Source organism: Antechinus flavipes, chromosome 2 (genome assembly GCF_016432865.1).
Source record: "Antechinus flavipes isolate AdamAnt ecotype Samford, QLD, Australia chromosome 2, AdamAnt_v2, whole genome shotgun sequence".
NCBI classification, from domain to species: domain Eukaryota; kingdom Metazoa; phylum Chordata; class Mammalia; order Dasyuromorphia; family Dasyuridae; genus Antechinus; species Antechinus flavipes.
The window spans coordinates 463,047,330-463,072,820 of record NC_067399.1 but is presented as its reverse complement, the minus strand read 5'-3'; the positions used below and the strand labels follow the sequence as shown (position 1 = coordinate 463,072,820).

At 36.1% G+C, this 25,491-nt stretch overlaps 1 protein-coding gene across 2 annotated transcripts in view; it reads left to right on the top strand.

Annotated features, from left to right (window-relative positions):
- GGTA1 (glycoprotein alpha-galactosyltransferase 1 (inactive)) overlaps nucleotides 1-25,491 on the top strand; it is a 110,782-nt gene that overhangs the window by 65,948 nt on the left and 19,343 nt on the right. For both annotated transcript variants that reach the window (XM_051979554.1, XM_051979555.1), the window contains exons 3-6: nucleotides 4,130-4,165; nucleotides 10,780-10,851; nucleotides 11,807-11,860; nucleotides 13,413-13,550. In XM_051979554.1, coding sequence (XP_051835514.1) covers nucleotides 4,130-4,165; nucleotides 10,780-10,851; nucleotides 11,807-11,860; nucleotides 13,413-13,550 — 300 coding nt within the window. The remainder of the gene's footprint in view (nucleotides 1-4,129; nucleotides 4,166-10,779; nucleotides 10,852-11,806; nucleotides 11,861-13,412; nucleotides 13,551-25,491) is intronic.

The window sequence follows — 25,491 nt, the reverse complement described above, 5'->3', positions numbered from 1 at the left end:
GCTGGGAAGGGTCTATCATTATTGCTATCTGGAAAATAATCATTTTGTTCTATATTTGCCAATAAAATTACCTCTTTCTTCTGGAAGTTTTAGCAGAAGAGATTCCGGTTATATAGAAGCAATTATCACCAAAAAATTATATGAATCTAGGCAAGATTCTATAATACCTACACAGGTTGGAAGATATGGCTGTATTATTATTGTTACTTACCTTTGGGATTGCAAAGAAATAAGTAAAATGTCATGGGATAAGAGAGATCAAATGTTTTCAAAAAAAGGAAGAAAGTGGATTTCACAAGTCATAATTGAGTGAATTTGATTTCAAACTTGGGGAAAATTCTAGGACAAATTTTTACACAGATAATTTGAGTGCTCAGAATGTAAAACTGATAGCCACAACTAGCCAGCATTACTTAGAATAGCTCATGCTAGAATAACCTCATTTCCTTTTTTTCTTAAAGGATTAATTGATTAGTATATCAAGGAAATGCTCGTAGATAAAATGCATATGGATTTCAGGCAGGCATTTGACAATCTCCCACAATATCCTCATGGACAATATGCAGAGGTGTGGGCTAGATCATGGAATAGTTGGACACATTCAAAACTAGGTGAGTAACTGTACTCAGAGAATGATAATTGATGTTTTAGAGTAATCCTGGAAGGAGACTTCTAAGATCATGCCAGAACCGTAGGGCCTCAGGCATGTAAAACCTTTTAATCAATGACTTGAATTAAATGAGATCATGGCTATAACTATAAAATGGCTTATAAATGTAAAACAATTTTATTAGTAATGCTATACCATTATTATATTAATGTCATAGATATAACATTTTGGTTAATGATGAGAGGGAGTTCTGGAATGATAGGAAACTCCCTCCCTCCCCCCTCTGCCAACTAAAGTCTTTACCTCAAACATCACTAAAAAAACTGAACCCCTTCATGGAGAGAGTTCTTTCTCTTTGTTCCTTCTCATATGAAGAAGTTTGCCCTTTTTTTTTTTTAAGGCAAAAATTCTTCATCATAAAACTTCAATCCCTCCCCTCCTATTTCTTCCAACAAACTGTTCCCTCCAGCATTCTTTTTATTTCTTTCTTTCTCCACCCCCAGGTTCTATCCTAACTTCCCTTTTCTTCTTTTATGTCATCTGCCTTGGTGGTGTCATTAGCCCTTGAATTCCATTTCCTTTTCAATAGAGATGATTCCCAAATCTATACATGCAGTCTTAATTTTTATCCTGAATTCTGCTCTCATCATATTTGCCTTTTAGATATATCAGACTATAAATTATATATATATATGTACATATATATGTGTATGTGTGTATAGATATATATACACATATATCTACATATTTATATATATACACTATAGAAATTTAAAAATCAACATGGCAAGTTCAAGATAATTCATTATCTTTCCTTCCAAATCTCCTTTCTTCCCAATAATAATTCTTTTATTGGCAAGGCCACCAGTATCTTCTTTGTCATCCAAGTTCTGAAATCATCATCAGCCTTGAATCCTCACCTGCTCTCACTCCACATTTCCAATTCTATAACTCTTGTCATTTCCATCTTCACATCTTTCATATATGTCCCTTTTCTTCACTCATACAACTACCTCTTGGGTGTAGGCTCTCATCACCTCATACCTGGATCTTTGTAGTAGCCTTCTAGTTGATCATCTGGCCCACCTCTCTTTACTCAGTATAAACTCCATTAGTTTTTTATCAATTATCTGCAAGATCAAATATAAAGTTTAATCTGAGGCTAGCTAAGAAGGTATTGTAGTATTTTTAGGCAAAGGATGGTGGAGGCTTAGCCAGAATTGTAGCAGTGGGTATAGAGGTTTGCATCTTCAATGGCTTGCTGCTTTTTTCACCAAACTTCTGACATGGTTTCATTGTCTTATTCCATCACTGTCTTATGCCCTATGCCCAGTCAAAAGTTGCAAGAAAGGAATTCAACCTGTGACTAGATGATTAAATATGATGGATGTAAAGGCCTATATTTGGGTTCGTGTCATTAGCTGAACAAGTTAAGGAGAAAGGATGATTGGATAATGTTTTATGTGAAGAGGATCTAAGCGTTTTAATGGATCTTGAGCTTAATATCAATCCATTAGTATAACATAGTAGCCTAAAAAGCAAATGTTATCTTAAACTTGATTGAGAAATGGAATGACCAGAAAAGAGGTATGTGAGAGCCTCAGTTTGTTCTCCCTGAGTTATATCTATAGTAATGGTATTCAATTCTATGCACCACATTTTGTGAAAAACATTACAGCCTACACAACCTTGAGAGGAAACATAATAGATTGACATGCCATGTAAGCATTGTGAAGAAATTAGAAACATGGAGCTTAGCAGAGGGAAGACTTATAAAGGCTATTTTCATGTATTTGAAGGACTGTCCTGAGGAAAAAAGTAAATTAGATTCTTGTTCTCAGAGAGCAGAACTAGGAGTGAAAAAATGAATATAAGTTGGAGTGAGGCAAATTTAACCTTAATATAGTGGAGATCATTGAATTGAGCCTCTTGTTGGTGGTATTATGGAGACAATTCCTTTTCCAAATATCAGTTGAACGAGTTTATCTCTGATAAACCTTCCAAGTCTGAGGTTCTAGGATTCTGTATTTTTTCCCCTACCCAGAAACGTAGAACTGGTGAAATGGGGAAGAAGATATTCCCATGCACATTATTTTCTTTATTTTTAGCATTGCAGCTAAGTTAATAAGATATAAGCAATGATTTGTGTAGAGTTTTAAGATAACAAACGTAAGTCCATTTGAACATAATGATAATAAAAAGTCCCTGAAATTTATTAAGTAGTGAAATGATATGGGCCAGCCTACTCTTTAAACAAATCTTTTAGGCAGCTGTCTTGTGGATGAAATTAAAAGAGGAGAGACTTGAGGTAGAGAGGCAAATTAGGAGGATGTTGTGAAGTCCAGGTGAGAAGTGTTGAGGGCTAGGATGGTGGCAGTCTGAGCGAAGAAAAAGGGGCAATTGTTAGGATTTAGCAACTCATGAGACTTGGAGGATGAGGAAATGTAAGAAGTAATGTATGATTCTAAAGTTGCCCACCTGGGTGACTGAAAGAATGATACTGCCTTTAGCAATAAAAGCACAATTTGTAGAAAGAGATGGGATTTTTTTTTTGGGGGGGGGGGGGAGAAGAAGTGAGGTGATAATGTAAAGAGATCCAAAAATCTGTGAAAGTCCATCCATATTAACAATTGCCTTAGAGTATAGAATTTGCTGGCAAGTTGAGGAACACCTGCTGGAGGAATAAGTTGTTCTGGGAGAAATGAAGCTGGATATCCTGGGAGTGCAGAAGCAAGGAGAAAATTATTACCTTGAACAGCTGCTATTGAAGATTCCAACTAGGTTATAACCCAGCCACCTACCTCCAAGGTGGTCAATCCTGGTCAAAAGGGGAATATTGGTAACTTCAACTGTAGAGGGAATGGATTAGGGGAACTATGATAGGTATGATTGTATGGGAGATAAATCCTACAAATGGTTACTCTGGGTAGGATGGGGTAGAAGGAATTGATCAATCTTCTCAACTTCAGCAAAGCCCTCAGGTTCGGGTTATATCTATGGAGATCACTGGTTTAAAGTCACATATTTGTTTTGTGACTCATGTGAGAGTAAAACTTGTGAGCTAAGTAGCAGTCATATAATTTTCTCCTCATACTCAGAAACCGTTATTAGTATATTAAGAGAACGCATTTTTATCTTATTTTCTCTTTAAAATTTTCAAAATAAACTATTGCATAATGAAGTATATTGGAATACAGAAAATTGGATACTCTTAAAAACCCCTTTCCTCCTGCTATTTCCCTTAATGGTGTTCTCTGCTAAAGTGTGACTGGTGCCCAAGGTCAAATAGAAGTTGGTTTGAACAGAAGCCATTTGGCTTTAGTTGGCATTATACAATTGGCTATACAGTTTAAGAGTAATAATATCAGGCATGTGTCTCCTTAGTTTTATTTCTAGGATGGGGGGATCTTTGAGGGACAGCTAAATAGTAATATCCAGGCATTGCAGGCCAGGATGTTAATTTTTTTTTCACAAAGGATGTTTGCCTAGATTAATATATTGTTTTCTTTTTGTTTACAGCACAGAAGGATCTCTCTTGTGTATATACCCTTACCAGTAAGTGCCTTTGTTTGACAAGTGTCCTGTGTGGAAGCCAATTTTAGTAGGAAACAGTGGAGTGATGGCAATGAATCCCATCATGTTAGGTTAACAGGAAAAAAGGGGGGAAACAAAGTATGGTATAGTGGGAAATACACTGGATAGGGAAAAACAAGTTTAGAATCTTGTCCCTGGTCCTCGTTCTCTGTGTTACACAGAGCAAATCAATTAAGCACTTTGGATTTTAATTATTTTTTCAATTGTAAAATATGTGGATTTGCTCCAGGATCCTATGGTTCACGGGAGAGGGTGACATGAACGGCATTAGCCAGAGAGCACCAGGTATATAACCCTGACAGGGAGATGGGTCAGTGAGGGCTTGTCAGAAACCTTGTTAGGGTGCAGCAGGATTCCAAGAGCACGTTCTGGCCCACGGCTCGGTCACTCTCCAGACACAGCATTCACCCATATGTGGGAATGCCACAGGAATATGAGGACATCTTTCTGTGTCCGCCTCATACAGACTATATTAGTATTTCTGAGTCCTCTTGCTTTTTGTTTGGTTTCTTCCTCAACAATTTCCCTTCCCTAACATTAATGAGGTCACCCCGTGTCTCTTAAAAAGGCAGTATGGCATAATGGATGGTGTTCAAATCCCACTTCAGGTCTTTACTGGGTGAATCTTGGCAAGTCACTTAAGTCTCTCAGCTTCAATTTCCTCATCTGTAAAACAGGGACAACAGTAACCTTACATAATGGTTGTGAGGCTCAAATGAAATAATCATAATCTTAAGATCATCACAAACAGCTAAGTGCTAAATAAGTATTTCCTGTCATTTCTAAATCTCTGATACAATGTCATTCTCACAAAAGTGGTGTTTCTTGTCCGTTCACCATCTTGTCAGTCTTCCATTTCTCACTCCTATAGTCCAGACTTGAATATCCCATTGAGACCCAATGGAGAAGGTACAGCCTGTTTTTGACACCTCAGTCTTCTTTCTGGCGTAATTTATATTAACTTTCTGGACTTTGCTTTCCTATAAAATGAATTCCAAAATATTCTCAGTGTTTTCCTTCCTGGAGTTGGGGAAATCACTTGTTCAAGTGTAAAATATTCTATAGATGTGAATGAATTCTTCTCCATCATTACAGAATTAATGCTAGAATTTTTTATTATAACTACAAATATAATATGTATCTATTCATTTTGAAATTCTAGGCGTGTGCTACATTATTTTCCTCTAACCATGAGGAACCATACCAATATAATATGTATCTATTTGTTTAGAAATTCTAGGCGTGTGCTACATTATTTTCCTCTAACCATGAGGAACCATACCCAGATATGGTTCTTGCTTTTAGGGAATTTATGTCTAGTAAATACAGTCTGTACTGGTTCTTGTGGTCAATGTTGAGTCTGGGATTTCAAGGAACTTGGAAACAAAGCCTCACCCTCAGTTGACCTAACTGTGAAATTTATTGATAGCTTAGAGACTTAGATACTTAAGACTGCTTCATTGTTACCTTAAGATCCCAGTCTGGACTGGCTCTAGGAATTTATGCGGTACAGATAACTAGTTCCAGGAAATCAATTCTACTTAGATCTAATCTGACATTAGATTCCCTAGGGCTAAAAGTCTAAAAGAAACTAAGTATAAAACTAGGAATTATTTTGAAATAGGAGCAGCTAGGTGATATTGTGGACATGGCACCTGGAATCAGGAATACCTGTGTTCAAATTTGGCCTCACACACTAGTTGTGTGATCCTGGGCAATCATTTCATCTTGTTTGCCTCAGTTTCACTGTCTGTAAAATGAGCTGGAGAAGAAAATGGCAGACACTCCATTATCTTTGCCAAGCCCAAATGGGGTCCTTAAGAGAGTTGTTCATGATTGAGCAACTACTAAACAATGACAATATAACTAAAGCAAATTAAGGGACTATAGAACTTTGAAAAATTAATCAAAGATTAGTATCAACCACCTTTAGATACATCAGGCATTGGTAAGTCAGGTAAAGGTAAATAAAGTTGATAACAATTTCTTTGGAATCGCGGATGTTTCAGCATTCACTCCCAGTTATCTTGGCTATGTGAGTGGTCTTAAAAGTAGCTGCACATGGACATGAGATGTGCAAGAAGAGAATACGGACTTCCCTTTTCCTAGGAGGACTGGTTTCTGTCCAGATCTATTCTAACTGGGCTGTGGTAGCAGCTGGTGGCAGGGTCAGTGGAAGACAAGACAGTGAGGGATAGAACCAGGAGCTGGTCAAGGATATTGGCAAGGGAGCAAAACCAAAGACATGGAGGGCCAGCATGTTACAGCACCTAGTGCTTCAAGGATGGTAGGTGCAGCAGAAGCACCTCAGAAGCTGAGATGTGTTCCAGAAACCTGTGAAAATAATGACGTTGTCTCTACCAAAGATTGCTGTTAAGATATTAGGAAGAAAGCAGAAAATGAAGGTGGGAAATCACAAAACAAGGGACAGATATCAGTATCTTGCTTACCTCTACAGAGGAGTCCTTCTTAAGGTTTCATTATGCCGACGACAAAAACTGTGGTCAAATGAAGCTTCAGCTCTTCAACAGATCTCAGCCCTCTTTGGAGTTATGGGCCCCTGGCCCAAGCCCTTAAACAGGCATCTGTATCATGCCGGTTCAATATGACTCCTGTGTTAGTCCAGACTATAATAGCCCCTTAAAGCTTCTGCAGATGGAATCAAAGAAAATATAAAAGACAGAGAGCTGATTATGCAGATGAGCTGCTTTTTGGGACTACTCTTCAATGCAATTTATGTGCTCCCATTCATCTAGCGCCCAGATGAAAAAATGGACCTGGGCCATGTTCTTCAGAAGGTCTTCAGAAAATTGCTCCCTCATGGCAGCCAGCTGTGGACCATTTGAATGAACTAGCACCATGGCTAAATTTAGATGCTACTATAAAAGAGAAAGATAAACATCTCTAAAAGTTCAAACATCTCAAGACCCCAGGTCCAAGAAAGACAGAAGACATAGTCCAAGAAGAAAATATTTTTGAAAAAATAAATCTCTGTGGTTGAAGAAAAGGGCTTAGAATCTGGATAATCACCAAGTATATTCAAAGTGTGTTCAAGGGAAAGTTTGTAGGCTGGCTGGACATCATGATTGCCTAAAGGAAAAACAAAGGCCTGAGGAATCGTGATTGCCTCCAGTTAAAGGGGAAGACATAAAATAAGGTAATACTTGAGGGAAAACTGTTTATAAATGTCACAGGCACACCCAGTTCAGTGTCTCAGCAGTGTAAGTAAAGCAAGTCGACCTCTACTTCAGATAAAGTTGACACAAATTAAAGAGGTATCTGTTAATCAAGCATTCCTTTCAGCCTAGAATTTTAATTACTTGACTTCCTTCAGCAAATGAAAGATTGGCCCACACATTCTGTGCCTCCATTTGTCATTAGTAAGATCCAGGTAATATTTGAGCCCTATTATCCATTTACTGCAAATAAGGCCCCATTATTCAAGAATTATGATAAGAACAGGATATGAAGGTAACCATATTTACTTGGGAAAAATAAATGATATATTCTGAGAAAAAATTCAAAAGTTTAAAATTTTAGCTTTATTTTTTAACAACCTGATGACCTCACTTTTAGTCTGTAGGTCATATATCCTATATAATATCTTGAATGAACAATGAAAATTCCATAAATTAGAGGGATTATAATAGTAGTAATACTTAGTCATTCACTGTCAGCACATCAGGTTATATTGCTGTATCTAAAAAGTATATATTAAACCAAGATTTTCAAAAACAATGAAGCATGTTTAATCAGATTGTTCTCAGCCAAAATCCTTTTAATTATAATATGTTTAAGGAGAGCAAATGATTCCCCTGCCAATATTAAAGTATCATTTAAAATATTATTTATGATACCTTTATCTCATTTAAAAATTAGGATTTTCTATATATTTTTCAAAATAATTTTGTATGTTTTTGTATATACATAATTTAAGTAGGAATACATACATATATTAAGGAATTGTGACCAAAATGTACTTTTACAGAGAGTAGTTAAAAAAAATTTAGAACATTCTGATATTATTTTCCTTCTAGGTGAGGAACATAGTCTAAACCAACCTACAACAATGTAGAATAGGAAAAGGAGTTGGGAATGAGAAGGTTGGATAGAAATAATGGTACTGGTCATCTTAAAGCAGAAGGAGTTTTAAGATTGCCATAAGAGGAAATTTGGGCTCATCTTTGACTCTACTGCTTCTGATCCCTATGATCTTGGAAAAGTTCTTTCTCTCTCTTAGTCTTAGCTTTTTCATAAAAAAGGGGGATTGAATTAATATTAGTCTCTAAGGACCACTTCTAGCTCTAAAATCTTATGATCTCATTTAATTTCATTTAAGTTGATTTCTTTCTCCCACTAAACATTCATTATCCCAGCCTATACTATAGGAATAATAACATTTCATCGTTGTTAAAATTATTGCTGTTCTTTTTTTTTCTTTTCTTTAAAAACAAAAGCCAAACTTTAAAAACTGTTTTTAAGCTGTTTCTGTATTGGCTGTAATTGTCTCCATCCCTAGGATGAAAATTTGCTTGTAACGATAGAAAAGAGTTAAGCAAAATTGAGACAGTGACTTCATGTCCAATAGTACCTACAACACCCTACTTAATGCAAGAAAAAGAGGTTCCTGCCATTGATTCTTATTGGGAACATGGGTAAAGAGCCTTCTTCAAGACTTGGAGGTTTAGGGTTCCAGCAAAATGAACACAATAGTTATAACCTGTTGTTGTTGTTCAGTTACAGTCCTGTAGATTCTTTGTCTTCCCATTTGGGCTTTTCTTGGCAAAGATACTGGAATGGTTTGCCATCTCCAACTGATTTTACAGATGAGGAAACTTTCAGAGTGAAGTGACTTGACTAGGGTTACACAACTACTAAGCTTCTGAAGCCAGATTTGAATTCAGGTTTTCCTTTCTCCAAGCCTAGCCCTCTATCCGTTACTTTCTTCTTTCTTTTCAAAATTTGTTCATAGTTCAGTATGACAGCTAGATGGACATGAGATGTTCCCATTTTCTACTTCAGATACATGCTGGGAGGAAAATAGTTTATAAACTTGGAAACTGTAGAAAAATGGGCTATCATCAATATTTTTAAACATAATAAAGTCTCTTGTGAAGCACATAGATCAAGCAGTTATTTCTATTTTATGGACATGGAAATTAAGACAAAAGTCTGAACTGATTCTTTGCTCTTGTGATTTGCTCAAAAGTCCTAAGAATATAATTCTGGCAGAACAAGGTCCAAAACTAAGTTTCCTCTTTCCCTAGTGCAATTCTAGTTTCTTTCAAAATCACCAATACACAGTGAAAGAAGTGTTGGAGAGATGGCTCCAGCATGATGGCACCGTCTTTCATTTTGGAGAGAATTTAAATCCCCTTTTTTTGCAGCAAAAGGACAAATTTCTAGGTTAGTAATAGCTACTACAATGCTGTAAGATTTTAAGTGTGGTTTCTTTATGGTAGCTTAGAGTTGAGAGGCCACTCAGTTACCCTACTTCCTTATTTAGCAAGCTGATAAGCAAACCATGTTCTGTCCCTATCTCTGCTCCCTGCTTCATGGAGGACCTCATTCTTTTGGTATGTAGACCAGATAGGACTGTGCACTAAATAGAGGCAGATCCACCATAACCAACAAGCATGAGGAGCCTTTTTTTCTAAAAACCTATTAATTTTGCCAAGTTCAATTTGGTTACCTTGATGTCATTGTAGGAAAGAGAATCTGGGGTCAAATCAAAGTTCTGTTACATAGTGATTTCTTTTTTTTTGGGGGGGGGGTATGTACTTTATAGTTTCTTTTATTGAAGCCTCATTTTTTTTTTTTTTTGCATTTCAGTCATTTCCTGATAACGTCCCCACAAACTATTTTCCTCCCAGCATGTATCTGAGGTAGAGAATGGGAACATCTCATGTCCATCTAGCTGTCATACTGAACTATGAACAAGTTTTGAAAAGAAAGAAGAAAGTAATGGATAGAGGGCTAGGCTTGGAACTTTTCTTGTAACAAATTAAATGAATTAAGCAAAATTAGCTGACTGGCCTTACTTATCTGACTTTGTATACTATATTTTGCACCTGTGGTACTCCACCCTTTACCAAGAGGATGGAAAAATATTTCATCATTTGTTCTCTAAAACTAAAGTTGAACCAACCATCAGCCTCCATTTACTTATTTTTAAATGAAGGGATTGGACTAGAAATAACTGGCATAGATTTTGGGCTTGATGTACTCCATTTTATTTGATACATATAAAAATCCTGAAGTAGGCTTTGTTTAAGTGTTCTATTCACATTGCTTCCCTTCCTAAGAAGCCTTTTCCTACCTTTATCACAACCTGTTCATCTTTTCTCCCTACTAATCTACTGACTGTATAGTTTGTTTTTTATTGTATTTACTTATTTATATTCTGCTGGGTTTTCCTCTGTAGAATGAAAGTTTGTGAGTTAAGAAAAGCTTTGTTTTTAGTCTTTGTGTTCCTATTATCCAGCAATTAGCAACATACCTGGTCCATAATAAGTGCTTAATTAATGCTTATTGATACTGAGTGACTAAATTAATAATCTCTTTTCTTCTTCCAGATCCAAAGGGAGCATTAATAGCAACGCCAATGTCCAGAAGAGATGGTGGCTGTCCAACTGGTTTAACAATAGGTGAGGACATCTGTGATAGGTGAGCTGTTTTGTTCCATGAGCATATGATTCCCAGATCCCACACATTTAAAATTACTTTCAGTTGACTTTTTGAATAGACTCCTTTTCCTTGCTTGTTAAAACATGGCTGGGACTCTTGCTTGGTGAGAGGAAATTATGACACTTCAGTTTTCATCAGTTCACTTCTGCTTCAGAATGTGTGTTGTCATTCCCTTGTAGGAATAACAGTGTATGAAATTTATAAGGAAACAGATTTCCTCTCATTCAGAGGAGGAACTTGCTCTTTCTCAGAACTGACCAACAACCAATGAGCTGCCCCTGAGTCGAGTGAGTTCCCTGTTACTGAATATGCACAGGGAGAAGATAGCTATCTATCATGACTGTTCTGTATAAGATTTCTTCATTAGATGGAAGCTTGGACTGAGCAATGTCTAAAGTCAATTTCCAACTCTGATTCTATGAGCTTAGTCCTGCCAAGGACCACGCAGTTCAGAGAACTTTTAACCCTGTTGGTTGCCTCATTCTCTGAAACAGAGATAGCCTGATAATAGTGTGTCTTTCAAAGTCAGGATAACCTGGGTTTTAGCAACTGCCTCTGGTTGGGTGACACTCTACCACTCTCCATAGTGCAGTCATCTCTAAGATGTTGAGTTACAAAATGACTACTGATTGGCTTTAAGTTTGACCTCATCTGGAGAGAGGAAATCAATGAAAACTTAGTCAAAAAAGAGAGGAAGGAAAAAAGGTATGTAAAGAACAGTAGGCATATCCCAAGCCTTTTACTTAAAGATAAGTCTCCAGATTGGAGCTCAGGTGCAGGTGCAGAAGACCTGCATAAACTGATTTTCTTCACCTCTGTGTAATAAGTGTTTGATCTAACATGATCTTAATCATTTTGAATTATATCCAGTGTCTCCACACTCATTGTATTTTTTTTCTCTCTGTTTGTATCCAGGAGCCAGAATTATCATATTGAAGAACCCCAGCTCTCAGATTGGTTTAATCCCAAGTAAGAGACACTCTGCTTCCTAGAAAGTTAATGTTCGACTTTGCCTAGTGTGAAGTTAATGGTGTTCTGTGACCAGTTGTCAGTAGCCTGGGGAATATTCCAGATGGAGGGAAAGGGAACAACTCTTTTTAAGCATAAGCACTGAGTTAGAAACCTAAACCCTGGAGATTTTGAGCTGCGTGCTTTAGAAACAAGTGACAGTTCCTACATTGAGTGGGCAATCATGCAGTGTCAGAACTGGATGGGATTTGCAAGTGTGGCTAGTTTGACCCACTTAGGTTATAGATACCCAAATCAAGGAATAGGCTCATTGCAAATCTTATAATGGCCCTTCTACAAGCCTTCAGTTGGAGTGTGGATGACCACAGCTCAATAGATAATGTAGAGAGGATTCTTAATTGTGTTCAATTAAGACCCTGTCTTCTCAATTCTTGTCCAACTCTCTCAGGGGCAAGTAGATGGTGCAGTAGATAGAACATTGGCACCGGAGTCAGGAGGATCTGAGTTCAAATATAGCCTCAGATACTTAACACTTCCTAGCTGTGTGATCCTGAGCAAGTCACTTAACCCCAGCTGCCTCACAGAAACAAAAACAAAACAGAGTTCGTGTCTCTGTGTGTATCAAAAATGGTATTCAGACCCAGGAATAGAAGTAGAGTTTAGGGCTTTTTCTGTGATCTTCACATTCCCTTCTAAGACTGATTCCATGATTTGTTGAAGAGCATAGAATGTCATGGAGTGGTGGAAAGAATAATGGATTGGGATTCAGAAAATCTGTATTTGATTCCTACTAATTTTATTTACTCCCTGTTGACCTTGGATGGGTTACTTTCTGGGCCTCATTTACCTCTTCTTTCATGGGTATGAAGTAGGCATCCTCTATGGTCCATTCTGTGTCACTGTCTCAGATGCTGGCTCACTCACCTGCCCCTCTTATATTTCTATTATACTGAGGAACTTGTGGGAATCTGGGTTTGGATGAAATGTAGGTATCAATGTCTTTCTTTACCCACTTTAAAAGGCCCCTGAGAAAATTATAAGCAAAGCAAAGCTGATGTTTACCAGTGCGAGGCTTGATCTGAATCATGGGTAAAAGAGAAGATAAAAAGAGAGTGGACAGAAAGAAGAGGAAAGAGAGGGTGTAATGTACAGTGGGTAGTGCCAACAATAGCTCATTGGTTGCCCAAACTCTGCCCTATAAGCTGTTCCCCTGGCAATGGCAAGATTCTAATCTATAAGATTTCTTTGTAGTTGGGCCTCAGGGAATAAAACCCCAAATCAAATGTGATGATCCGTTAGCTGGAGGAAGATTTAGTCTAATATCCTTATTCTCTAAATGAGGAAAGAGATTCAGAGAGAGAGAGAGAATGTTGTAACATGCCTGTGGTCAATGAGATACTAAGTGTAATCTAGAATTTGGACCCTGATCTCCTGACTCCAGTTCCAGCACACTTTCTTCTCCATGGGCCCACATAATCCTAGTAATAGGCTTTGCTAATCTTAGCTACTGTTTTAATGAAAGGAAGTTTGATCTATTTACTTCTCCCCCCAGAGAACGCCCTGATGTTCTGACAGTGACAAATTGGCTTGCTCCGGTCATATGGGAGGGGACTTACCATAGAAAGATCCTGGAAGAATATTATACTAAGCAAAAGATCACAGTGGGCTTAACAGTATTTGCTATTGGAAGGTAAGTACTAAAGGTACTTCTTCATGTCCATGTTTTCATGTGAAAAATTGTGATGGACCCTTAAAAGAGAAGTAATGGACTCAGGGTACAAAATGAGATGTTCATTTTTTTATACATCACAAACATGGGACTCACATTTCTTGAAGGTTTTAATTTTTGCCTTATTTTTCATTTATCCTTTTTAGTCATGGCAACTTGTCTATCAAACAAAATGAATAACAAAATGGAAATATTATTAGATGGGGTTTAAAGAGTCAGATCAGGTCTATCACTAATTCTTTATAACCTGGCTGGAACACTTTCCCATCTTTAAGAGGGCTGGTTTTAAAAGTCCTTTCCAGGTCTGATGTCTTATTATTCCAAAGGTCCTCCATGTGTACTATTTGAAAAAACAAGCCTTCAAAAGAAAACTGCAGCTTGTAGACCATCAGCACATTCTTATCTTCTCTTTTCCCTCCCAGAAATCTCCCCAGAGGCCTTCCTCTAGCACCCTTTGTCCTTCCATAGGTATCAAGGCAAAACTTCTGTGTTATCCCTCATCTTCATGACATATGACTCTTCTATTTTTCTGGTCCTACGTCTCACTGATAATATTTGTTGCTCTGCTTTATGAGTAGAATCTGTTATTGTTAATATACTGCACACTATTCCTATTCACAGTGAGTCTCTCCATTGCCCTTTTTTGATTGTTTGGAAATTGTGATACTTATATAATTTTCATTCATAGAGTTTTATTGAAGAACATTGGTATTAAAAAGATGGTCTTTGGAAACAAGGAAGGAACTCAAGATGGTTAAAAATATTTCATAGTTACACATGGACAATTTTGTCTTCCTGTCTCTGCTTCTTCAATTTTGGGCCTATTTATAGTTTATCTGATGTGTTCTCTCAGATCTAATTATTGATGGGCCAGCTCCATGTGCTAGCAATCCAACTGTCAAATGTTGGACAACAGGTATTATCTTTTTTTTTTAAATTATAGCTTTTGATTGACAAAACATATGCATGGGTAATTTTTCAACATTGACTCTTTCAAAACCTTCTTTTCCAACTTTTCCCCTCCTTCCCTCTACCCCCTCTCCTAGATGGCAGCTTGTCCCATACTATGTTAAAGTATATGTTAAATACGATATATGTATACATATTTACACAGTTGTCTTGCTACACAGGAAAAATTGGATTTAGAAAGAAGGTAAAAATAACCTGGAAGAAAAACAAAAATGCAAACAAACAATAACAGAAAGAGTGTAAATGCTATGTTGTGGTACACACTCATTTCCCCCGTGTTCTTTCATTGGGTGTAGCTGGTTCCAACAGGTATTACCTTTATCCACTTAGTTTTCCTTGGATAGAATATTAAGGTAAACTCTTAAGTGCTTATAGGTCTATTTAGGAGTCTGCATTATCTTCGGGCTTGATGCGATCAATTCATGTTTTCCCATAAATAGAAGCATCTGGAAAACCTCACCATCTAAAGACAGTCTTTTCATTGTAATGATGTGCTGGACACCATCCATGACAGTGACCAACAGTTTATATTTCTCTATTTTCTGTCTTGCATGATAACAGATATCACAGGAGCATCAATGTCATATTAAGGTCATCCTCATGAAGTGGCTAAAAGCTTCAACATATTTCCTTGGTTTATCCCTTAGATGATATTTTAAAAATCACAACAGCCATCAGATTTATTTCTGTTGTTACATATATCAAGGATAATTTACAATCTTAACATAGGAATGGGAGATATTTTGTTAGTGGAGAATGTTTGAAAATGCATTTTACTTACATAATCACAGAAACCAAGTAGCGAGTAGGAAAAACACCAGATTTGGAAGCAGAAGACCTGATATTGAATTTTAGCTCTTCTATTTCATAGCAATAATATCTTTGAGAATTTCACTGAAGATGTTGGCTTTCATTTTGCTTACAGTAAATTATATTGATTTTGCTGATATCTAAGTAAGATTCCTTCTACCTCTGTTCTTTACTACCACCTGTTATCAAAGCTTCCTTATAGTTAACAAGATATAAAATATATGTGACCAAGTCATGGAATACATTATTTTCACTAATCAAGACCTGGCTATATAGTGTAATTTGTGAAAACTTGCCTTTTTCTCTTTTCATATTCAAATCCAGGATATCCTTAATAGATGTGTAAAATAATCTCCTGAAGATTTTATGGAAAAAGAAAATACACATTTGGGTTAATAATTAATATTCTCAGCTCCATCTTTTTTGTAGTAATAATACCTGTGAATTTAAAAATCACTTGCTATCTTCACATCTTGCTAAAATCTTGAGAATTGACCATTTAAGTGACCTCAAAATCGTATTGCCACCAACAATAGACTTCCTCTATTTATAGTCTGTCTGGTCTCTGTTTTCTTCCAATTTTTGTTTTCTTTGGTACCATTTTTGCTTTCTCATTCAGCACATTAGGGACTTTGAAGTTAACAAGAATCCAAATATTGTGGTTCAGACTCGGTCAATCACTGGGACTGTATACTCACATTCTTGCCTTGTAGAACCTGCCAGAGCCTGTGTTCTTTTGGCAGAGACTTTGGAAACTCGTCATCATCTCCACACCACAATGTGGCAGTAGAATAGAACTTTTTGTGTATATCTAAGGACAAAATCCAAAGATCTTGGGGAGAATCAGTTAGTAAACATTTACTAAGCATTTGCTGAATCCCAGACACTGTTGTAAGCATAGGAGATCAAAAAAAAAAAAAGAAAGAAAGAAAGAAAGAAACAAAGAAAAAGAAAAATACTTTCTTCCCTCAAAGAGCTTACAGTCTAATGGGAATGAGAACATATATAAATAGGGAAAAGGAGAGGTAATCTTATAGTGGGAGGTATTAGTAACTGGGGTGGTAAGGAAAATGTAGTGATCAGGAAAGGCCTGTCACAGAAGTTAGTATTAGAATGAATTTTGGATGAAATCAGAATTTCTAAGAGGTGAAAGTGAGAAGGGGGAGCTCTCCAAGTGTAGCCAGTAGAAAGGCCTCGAGATTAGAGATGAATGAAGCATAGTATGACAGGAATAGTGAATAGGTCAGAATGGAGAAACCATAGAATATATGAAATATGGTAATATTAAAACAATTGGAAGGACTCAGGTTTTGAAGAGTTTATTGCCAAAGAAATAATTTTTTTAAAATAGTATTTTTCCCCAATTACATACAAACAATTTTTAACATTTATTGATTTTTTTTTTATTTTTGAGTTTCAAATACTGTCTCTATCTCTTTTCCTTCTTTTTTGAGACTGTTAAAAAATCTGAAATAGATTATACATTTTCAATCATGTAAAACATTGCCATATTAGGCATTTTGTGCCAGAAAACTCAGGAAAGTAAAAAAGCTTCAGTTTGTATTCAGATGACGTAAGTTCTTTCTTTGGAAGTAGATAGCATTTTTTTATCATGAGTCCTTTGGGGTTATCTTGGATCATTACACTGTGGAAAATAGCTAAGTATTTCACAGTTGTGCATTATATAATGTTGATGTTTCTATGTACAATGTTCTGGTTCTGCTCACTTCACTTTGCATCAATTCATGTAACATCTTTCCAGATTTTTCTGAAATCATTCTACTTGTCATTTCTTATAAAACAATAATGTTACAATACATTCTTATATAACAACTTGTTCAACCATTTCCCAATTGAATATCCTCTCAATTTCCAATTCTTAGTCATCATAAAAAGAACTGCTATAAATATTTTTGTAAAAATAGTTTTTCTTTTTTTTTCTTTTTGCTATACAAATATAGTAGTGATATTGCAGGATCAAAGCCTTTCTGGCATAGTCAAAGAAGCAATCTTTAAAAATTCAATTTTATTTTATTTTCAAGTCCAAATTCTCTCCCTTTCATCTCTCTCTTTATTTCCTGCATTGAGAAGGGAACAAAAGACAAAACTTATTATAAACATGTAGAGTTAAGCAAAACAAATGGCCATGTTAAGTATGTTTAAAAACAAAAAACAACTCATAAGCCTCAATGTGTACTTTGAATCCATCACCTCTCTATGACTGGGTGGGTAGAATGTTTCATGAGAGCTCTGGAACTGTCACTGATCATTGTGTTAAGCCTTTCAAAGTTGTTTGTCTTTGCCATTGTTATTTTTATAAATTGTTCTGCTCACTCCTGATTTTATTCACTTCCCATCAGCTCATATCAGTCTTCCCAGGTTTTTCTGAAATCATTTCTTTCGTCATTTCTTACAACCCAATTTATTCAGGTGTAGGAAAAGAGAATTAAGAAGGAAAGGTCAGATGGGACAAACAAAAGAGACTGTCCAGAAAGAAATAGTCTATTATGTCGGTGCTGCCAAGAGATGAAGAATTAAGAGTTGAGAAAAGGCCATTAGATTGAGCAGTTAAGAGATAACTGATAACTTTGGAGAATGAATAATATTCCATCATATTCATATACCATCGTTTGTTCAGCCATTCTCCAATTGATGGGAACTCCCCACTCAATTTCCAATTCTTTGCTAACACAAAAGCAGGTGCTATGAATAATTTGTATCTATGAAGCCTTTTTCTTTTTGTTTTATTTTCCTGGACAAACAGAGTTCATACTTGAATCCAGAGGCAATAGGGAGCAGGGGAAACATTGAAGTTCATTGAGTAAGAGAATGATGATGAAGTTTGAAATGCTTTAGGAAAACACTTTGACTGTAATGTGAAAGACCTAAAGCAGTAAGAAATTAGAGGCTATTATTGTAATTGTCCAAAGTGAGAGGTGATAAAGGTCTGAGTAAGGGTAATGGATATGTAAATTTAGGGGAAGATTTATGAGAGATGCAAGATTTAACATCTGATTGAATATATAATGTGTGTGAGGACTTGAGAGTGACATTAGGTTGCCAGACTATAGGATGATAGTTCCCTTAACCATTATAATTATAAAAAACTTCCGAAGAGAAGAAGGGTTGAGTAGAAAATGATAAACCCTGTTTTGGACCTATGGGGACATCTACTCTGAAATGTCTAATACAATTGGTCAGAACTGGATTCAAGAGGGAAACTAGGGCTAGATATTGGGAACTGGGAATCATCTGTGTAGAGATGTTAATTGGACCCCTGAGAACTGATGAAATTATCCAAGGACTAAGAGAAGAAGACTTGGGACTTAAGTTTGAGAGACACTTTGAGAGACAACTTAGACTGGGAAGGAAGAGTGAGACAGGAGACAATCAAGAGAGATTATCTAGAAAAAGATCATCAACTATCTTAATGAAGGTAAAGTCAAGAAAAATGAAAATGGAGAAAAAAGACCATTAGGTTTTACAATTAAGAGATCACTGTGACTTTGAACAATGAAGCTTCAGTTCTGTGGTGAGGGTCAAAGCTATATTGCAGAGAAGTTAGTGAAGGTTTAGTGGTAAAGGAGAAGCTTCAAATGCCTATGGCTTCTCAAAGGAATTTTAACTGAGAAGGGGAAAAGAGCTATATGAAGATATTGATAAGGTCTAGTGAAAAGTTTTGTTTATTTTTTGAAGGACACTTTAATGTGTTTACAGGCATCTAGGGATGTAGTAGAAAATTAGTATTAGAGAAAGTAGGGATGATGGGGAGTGGGAGTGGAAGTGGGGGAAGAAGATGGGAATGGGCAATGGGTGTATTACACCAAAGAATATAGAATCTTAAGTATGGGTAGGGTAGAAGGACAACTTCCTCTTCACAGACCAGAATGAGGGTGGATGATGATATTTACAGGATGTAAGATGAATAGGAGAGAAGAAGGGAAGGAATTCTTAGTAAATGGTCTCAGTTCTAGTTAGATTTTCTGGTGAAGTTTGTGGCTAAGTTCTTAGCTGAGAGAGTGGGGGAAGGGCTTGGCAAAGGAGACTTTCAGAAAGAAGAGAATCAATTAAAACAAGTCAGTAAAAGCATCTTTTTGTTCCAAGGAAGGCCCCACTAAAATTAGATAATAAAAATTTGTTGTAGATTCAATCACCAGTTTTTGTAACTTCTTTGAGTTTTGTTCCGCTACACAGGAGCAGTAGCCTAGGCAGATGGTAGAAATAATCCAGAGTGCAGCTATAATTTTGGTTCCATTTTAGGCTACAGATTAGTCATTTAGTTAAACTTTAGCCCCATTTTGCAGCAACACATGAGTAGGAGTTCAGGCAGATGGTGGAAGTAATTCAAGGAAGAGTTATAATCTTGACCCCATCATAGATAGACCACAGATAAGTTACTTAGCCTTATGAGACAAGTCTCATTTGCATGATTCGAGTAAACCATATTGTTCTAATAATAGAGATGAAAAATTTCTGAAAATTCTGAAGCCAAAATTAAAAAAAAACACCACACATTTTTTTCACTGCCATGGGGAATTTTTTCTAATGTGTCTTATTTTCTCAATTATTTCTCAGAAGTTTTTGCATCAGTTTTTAATTTTTAAGCTTTCTTGTAAACTTTTGAGGCATCAGGTTTGTTCACATTGAGACAAATTTCTCCTTTTGTGTGTGTATTTTAGAATGTCTTAATAGAAAGAATCTTGGATTTAGAGTCACAAGATCTGAGTTCAAATTTTAACTCTGATGCTAATCAACAGTGTGACCCTAATCAGTCAAGCCATTAAATTCCTCTAAGACTCAGTTTCTTTATCTGTGAAATGAAAGGGATTGGATAAAGATATCTGAGGTCCCTTTCAGTTCTAAATCCCATGTTCTTTGAATTGGATATACACTTAGAAGTGGTCTATTCTGATATCTATCATTTGGTAGATTTTTTTCTTAAAAAATCTGTAATTTCATGTATTGTGGAATATATAGGAATCTGAATGAACTAGGCAAGAAGAAAGAAAAACTGAAAACCATTTTAAAGACCTCAGAAAAGAGGTGCCACAGGTTCTAGATGGGTGCTCTGGGGAGAGATTCAGAGATGAGCAATGTTGGTTTGGTTCATATCCCAGAGGCATAGCAGGATTTCACTTCCCATTTCTTTTTTTTTTTTTTTTAGCATTTATATAGTACTTTAATGTTTACAAAATAAATGCTTTGCAAAAATTTTCTTTCTTTTTTTTTTTTTTTTTAAATAACTTTTTATTGATAGAACTCATGCCAGGGTAATTTTTTACAACATTATCCCTTGCATTCACTTCTGTTCCGATTTTTCCCCTCCTTCCCTCCACCCCTTCCCCCAGATAGCAAGCAATCCTTTACATGTTGAATAGGTTACAGTATATCCTGGATACAATATACATGTGCAGAACTGCACAGTTTTCTTGTTGCACAGGGAGAATTGAATTCAGAAGGTATAAATAATTCGGGAAGAAATTACTTCCCATTTCTAACACCATCTGAAGCTTTTACAAGAATGAGGCAGGAATCCCAGATCAAAAGTGATCTTGAGGTTCTTTCACTGAACCAGTAGGGGATCCCAGATGACTGATAGGGGTTGAGCCCAGCAGCAGTGTACTATGACTCAGCCCCAAACCATGTTGAGGGAGTTGCAAAACTCCAGTCACAGAGCATCAATCTTGCCTTTTTCTCTGGATCAGACCATTTTAATACCACTGAACATTTACTAGCTCCCACTCATAGAATGGAATCTCAGAGTAATACAAAATTCAGTACCCAAAGAAAGCAGCAACAGTGATCAGTCTCCAGATCTTCCTTCAAGAAATGTGCTGTGTTTAGAGTAAATCTCAAATCCAAAGTCAGGAAGTAAATTGGAAGAATGAGCATAGAAAAAGAAATCTATTATGAAAAAGCTATTATTGTGGCTGTGATTCTAGAGATTATAAACTCAAAGAAAAGAATGATTTCACAACCTCTACCAACAAATTCTCAAAGTAGAACACAGTTCTGGCACAGATTTAGCTAGCATTCCTAGAAGAGATGATGCAAGAGCTTGTTTTTTTTTTTTTAAGTTAAAATGTTTTTTTATCAATGTAAGAGCACTAAAGGAAAAATTGGAAAAGAAGTGAGAGCTATGAAAGAGAGAATTGGAAAGGAAATTAACATATGGCACATGGGGTATAAAACTTGTCCCAGCAGCAAACTCTTTAGAAATTAGTATGATGCAAATAAAAGTTAACAACTCCATGAAATAATAAGAACTACAAGATTTTTTAAATAGGTGAGGGGGTGTGAATAGAAGAAAATGGAAAATATTTCATCAGCAAAAATTACTGATCTAGAAAACAGATTGAGAATTTAAAAATCATTTGACTACTTGAATGTTATAGCCTATAAAGAGCTTAGACATCCTATTTCAAGAAATCTTTAAAGAAAATTCTCCAGGGCCAGCTAGATGGAGAAGTAGATAGAGTACCAGTCCTGAAGTCAGGAGGACCTGAGTTCAAATCCAGCTTCAGACACTTAATGCTTCCTAGCTGTGTGTATCAAGCATTAATAAAGAAAGAATTCAAATATTAAGGAGCAACAGTGAGAATTACACACGATTAAAAATAGCCATCTCTATAAAAGGAGTGGAGAGCTTACAATATGGTTTCAGAAGGCAAAAGATATAAATCTTAAAGCAAGAAAAACTTATCCAGCAAAACTGAGTATGGTGTTACTAAGAAGTTGGAAGCGGGTAAAAGGGGTGGAGAGAAAATGAACTTTTAATGAAATAAAGAGCTTCCAAGCATTCCTAATTAAAATATTAGAGCTGCAAATTTGAAATTTCAAACCCAGGAGTTGAGAGAAACATAAAAAGATAAGCATAAATAAACAATCACAAGGGACTAAGCAAGGATAAACTACTTATATTTATATGTATGTATGAATGTATGTGTATGTGATACACATATACATATATATCATCTCTGATACATGTCTCACTATTGAATCCTTTATTTATCTGAAGTCCATCTAGGGAATATAATTAGATAAGTCATTATATCTTGATGTCTCAATAAAGAATGGAAAGGGAAAAAGAAATGGAAAGATTAAAAAAATTATCTCAGAATACAATCGATACAAAAAAAAGAAGGTGGGGGGAACAGCTTACACTTGAACCTCATTCTCATCTCAGCTGGTCAGAAATAAAAAAGTATACACACAAACATACATACAGTTGGGTACAGAAATATATTTCATTTCAACAGAGAAATAGGAGGAAAAGTTGAAAAGAGGTGATTAGGGAGAGAAGGAACATTAAAGGAAAGATTGGTCCTAAGCAAAATAAACTCTAAGGATGTACAAATATAGGTGTCAAAGAATGGGAATCTGAGGGGATGCCCATAATTAAGGAATGGTTGAACAAATTCCAGTATATAAATGTGATAGTATAAGATCAACACAGGGAAGAAAATGATTTCAGAACATTTTGGAAAGACTTGTATAAACTGATGCAGAGTGAAGTAAACACAACCAGGAGAACATTTTATCCAATGGCAATATGATAAAGACAAAGTACATTGAAAGAATTACTGATTCTAATCAGTATAATGACCAACCAAAATTCCTGAGAACTAGTGATAGTACATGCTTCCTGTCTTATGACAGAGAGTTGTAGGATTTGAAATACAGAATAGCATATATACATGCATACCTGTGTGTATATATGTATGTTTGTAGATATGGCCAATGAAGAAATTTGGTTTTGGGGTTTTTTTGGATGTGTGAACATACTTATAACAGTCTTGTTTTGTTTGTTAACAATTGGGGGGGTGAGGATGGAGGGGGTAGAAAAGACAGAAAAATGAAATTTTTGCTGATTGAAAAAAAATAGGATAATTTTTCAAAAAGTGCCTCCAAGAATTATATCCTAATTATACTACATCTTTTAAAATCCAACAATAGTGGGAGCATAAGTTATCCTTGATTTTTGGTCATATGAATTCAGTTCTTCCTATTTATTTGTAAAGTTTTTTTTTTTGTTTTGTTTTGGGTCCTTTTGCACATAAGTGATGCTTCACAAGTACAGTTTCTGAATCAGATCTAAGAAATCTTCAGGGAGTAAACACAGCTGACCTTGAAGAAATTATTAAAGATAATTTGTATAAAGATGTAGAAGAACACTGGAGTTGGAGTTGAGGATTAGGTTTGAATTTTGGCTACAAGACCATAAACCAAAACCATGATCCTTCTAAGCCTTAGTTTCTTCCTCTGCAAAAACAAAAACAAAAAAGAGAATATTTGTACTTGCTATTTCAGAAAGCATGGTGAAGACACTTCTTGCTAAGATTCTCCATGAATGTGAACTGTTGTTATTCCTTTAAGATCAACGGTATTTCTGGAAGTGCTTGATTTTTATTAAGCCCCCAGAAGACATTATCTCTCTAATTAAAGGGTTTGAATTTTTTTTCTCTTCCTCACTCTTTTTTTTGACGACGACAGGAATGAGTACTTTTCCTATTTTATGACTTAGGATCTTAGAATTTGAAGGTGAAAGGGGCTTTAGAGATGACTTAATTTCATTCCTTTATTTATTAGGAAACTGAGACTTGGAGATAGGAAAATATTTGTTTAAGATCACACAGGTAATAGGTAAGCAGAACTGATATATGAACTCGGATTCTTTGATTCAAAATTCAACCTTTTTGGATCATTTCTTCAATTTTTCTTCTGTTGGCTCTGCTGTACATCTTTTGGAGGAGACTTAGCTCTATTCATTTGGGGGGAGGGACAGGTTTAAACTTCTGAAGCTAAGGAAAAAGCCCTAAGATTTATTATCCTTCCTTCCCATTCCTCTGTCAATTACTCCATTCCTCAAATATCCCCTGTCAATTGTTTGCCAGTCATAAACACATTCTCTCATTCTCTCTCTCTCTCTCTCTCTCTCTCTCTCTCTCTCTCTCACTTTACAAAGACAAGCCTTGCTATTTTTTTAATATAGGCATACCTCACATAATTCTGTCTCCCACACCTGCACTGTTAGTCAAAGTCATTAATACAATATTATCAAATCCCAGCATAACCTGATGAAATCTGTAATCTTTTGTCAATTGATTGCTAAAGACTCAAGTTGGATATTTGATGATGAATATAGTCATTTCACTGTCACACCTTTAATAATAGTAATGATTTATTTCCTCATCTGTAAAATGATCCAGAGAAGGAAATGGCAAACCACTCCAGTATTTTTGCCAAGAAAACCCCAAATAGGGTCACAAAGAGTTGGACATGATTGAAACATCTCAACAACAACAAAGTGGGTCTGTAAATTTTACAAATCATTTCCTTCATGATCCTGTGAAGGAAGAAGTATGTGTGTCATCACTTTGATTTTATTGATAAGGAAATTGAAGCCTTAAGAGTTCAGAATGACTTCATGAGGGTCGTACAATCTGTTAGTGGATATTCTGGGATTTAAAGCTCACTGTGAGGTCTGTGTTCTTTCTACTACATATTGTTGCCATTTTTCCTGTAAGACTCATTGTTCCCTGTCAAATTATTTTCCACAACATCATTTTTGGGGGGAAAGGGAGTCTTAACAATGTTGGGAGGGGTATCCCTGTCTGGTTCTTTGGAAACAGTTCACAGCCCTGAACTGTTCTTAATTTGTAAAGGTCAGATCCCATAGTGATTTGGGACACTGAATCACATCATTTTCTTTTGGAACTTTAGGTCCCCTGGGACCTAAACAATGGAGAAGACCATGGTACAGCTGAAATTAGATTTGGAGTCAGAGGTCCCAGATTTGGATCCCAACTTCATTTATTTATCCAGCTAGCATTACTTAGTGTTTACTATATGCTAGGGACCTCCAGATGCTGTGCATACAAAAAAATAATAACAATAAAAAGTAATTCTTATCTTTAAGGAGGGATATGCAATTAAGCAGAGATGGGTGACACAATCATAGGAATGTAAATCCAAAATATATATACACAAAGTAATTTGGGTTGGGTGAGGATATGGTCGGGGCTGCAGAGGGAGCCATGATGGAGCCCATGTTGTTGGTTGAGTTAAGCCAAACCTTGGAAGACAAATAAGACCCGAGGAGGAAAAGTAGATTCTAGGCATG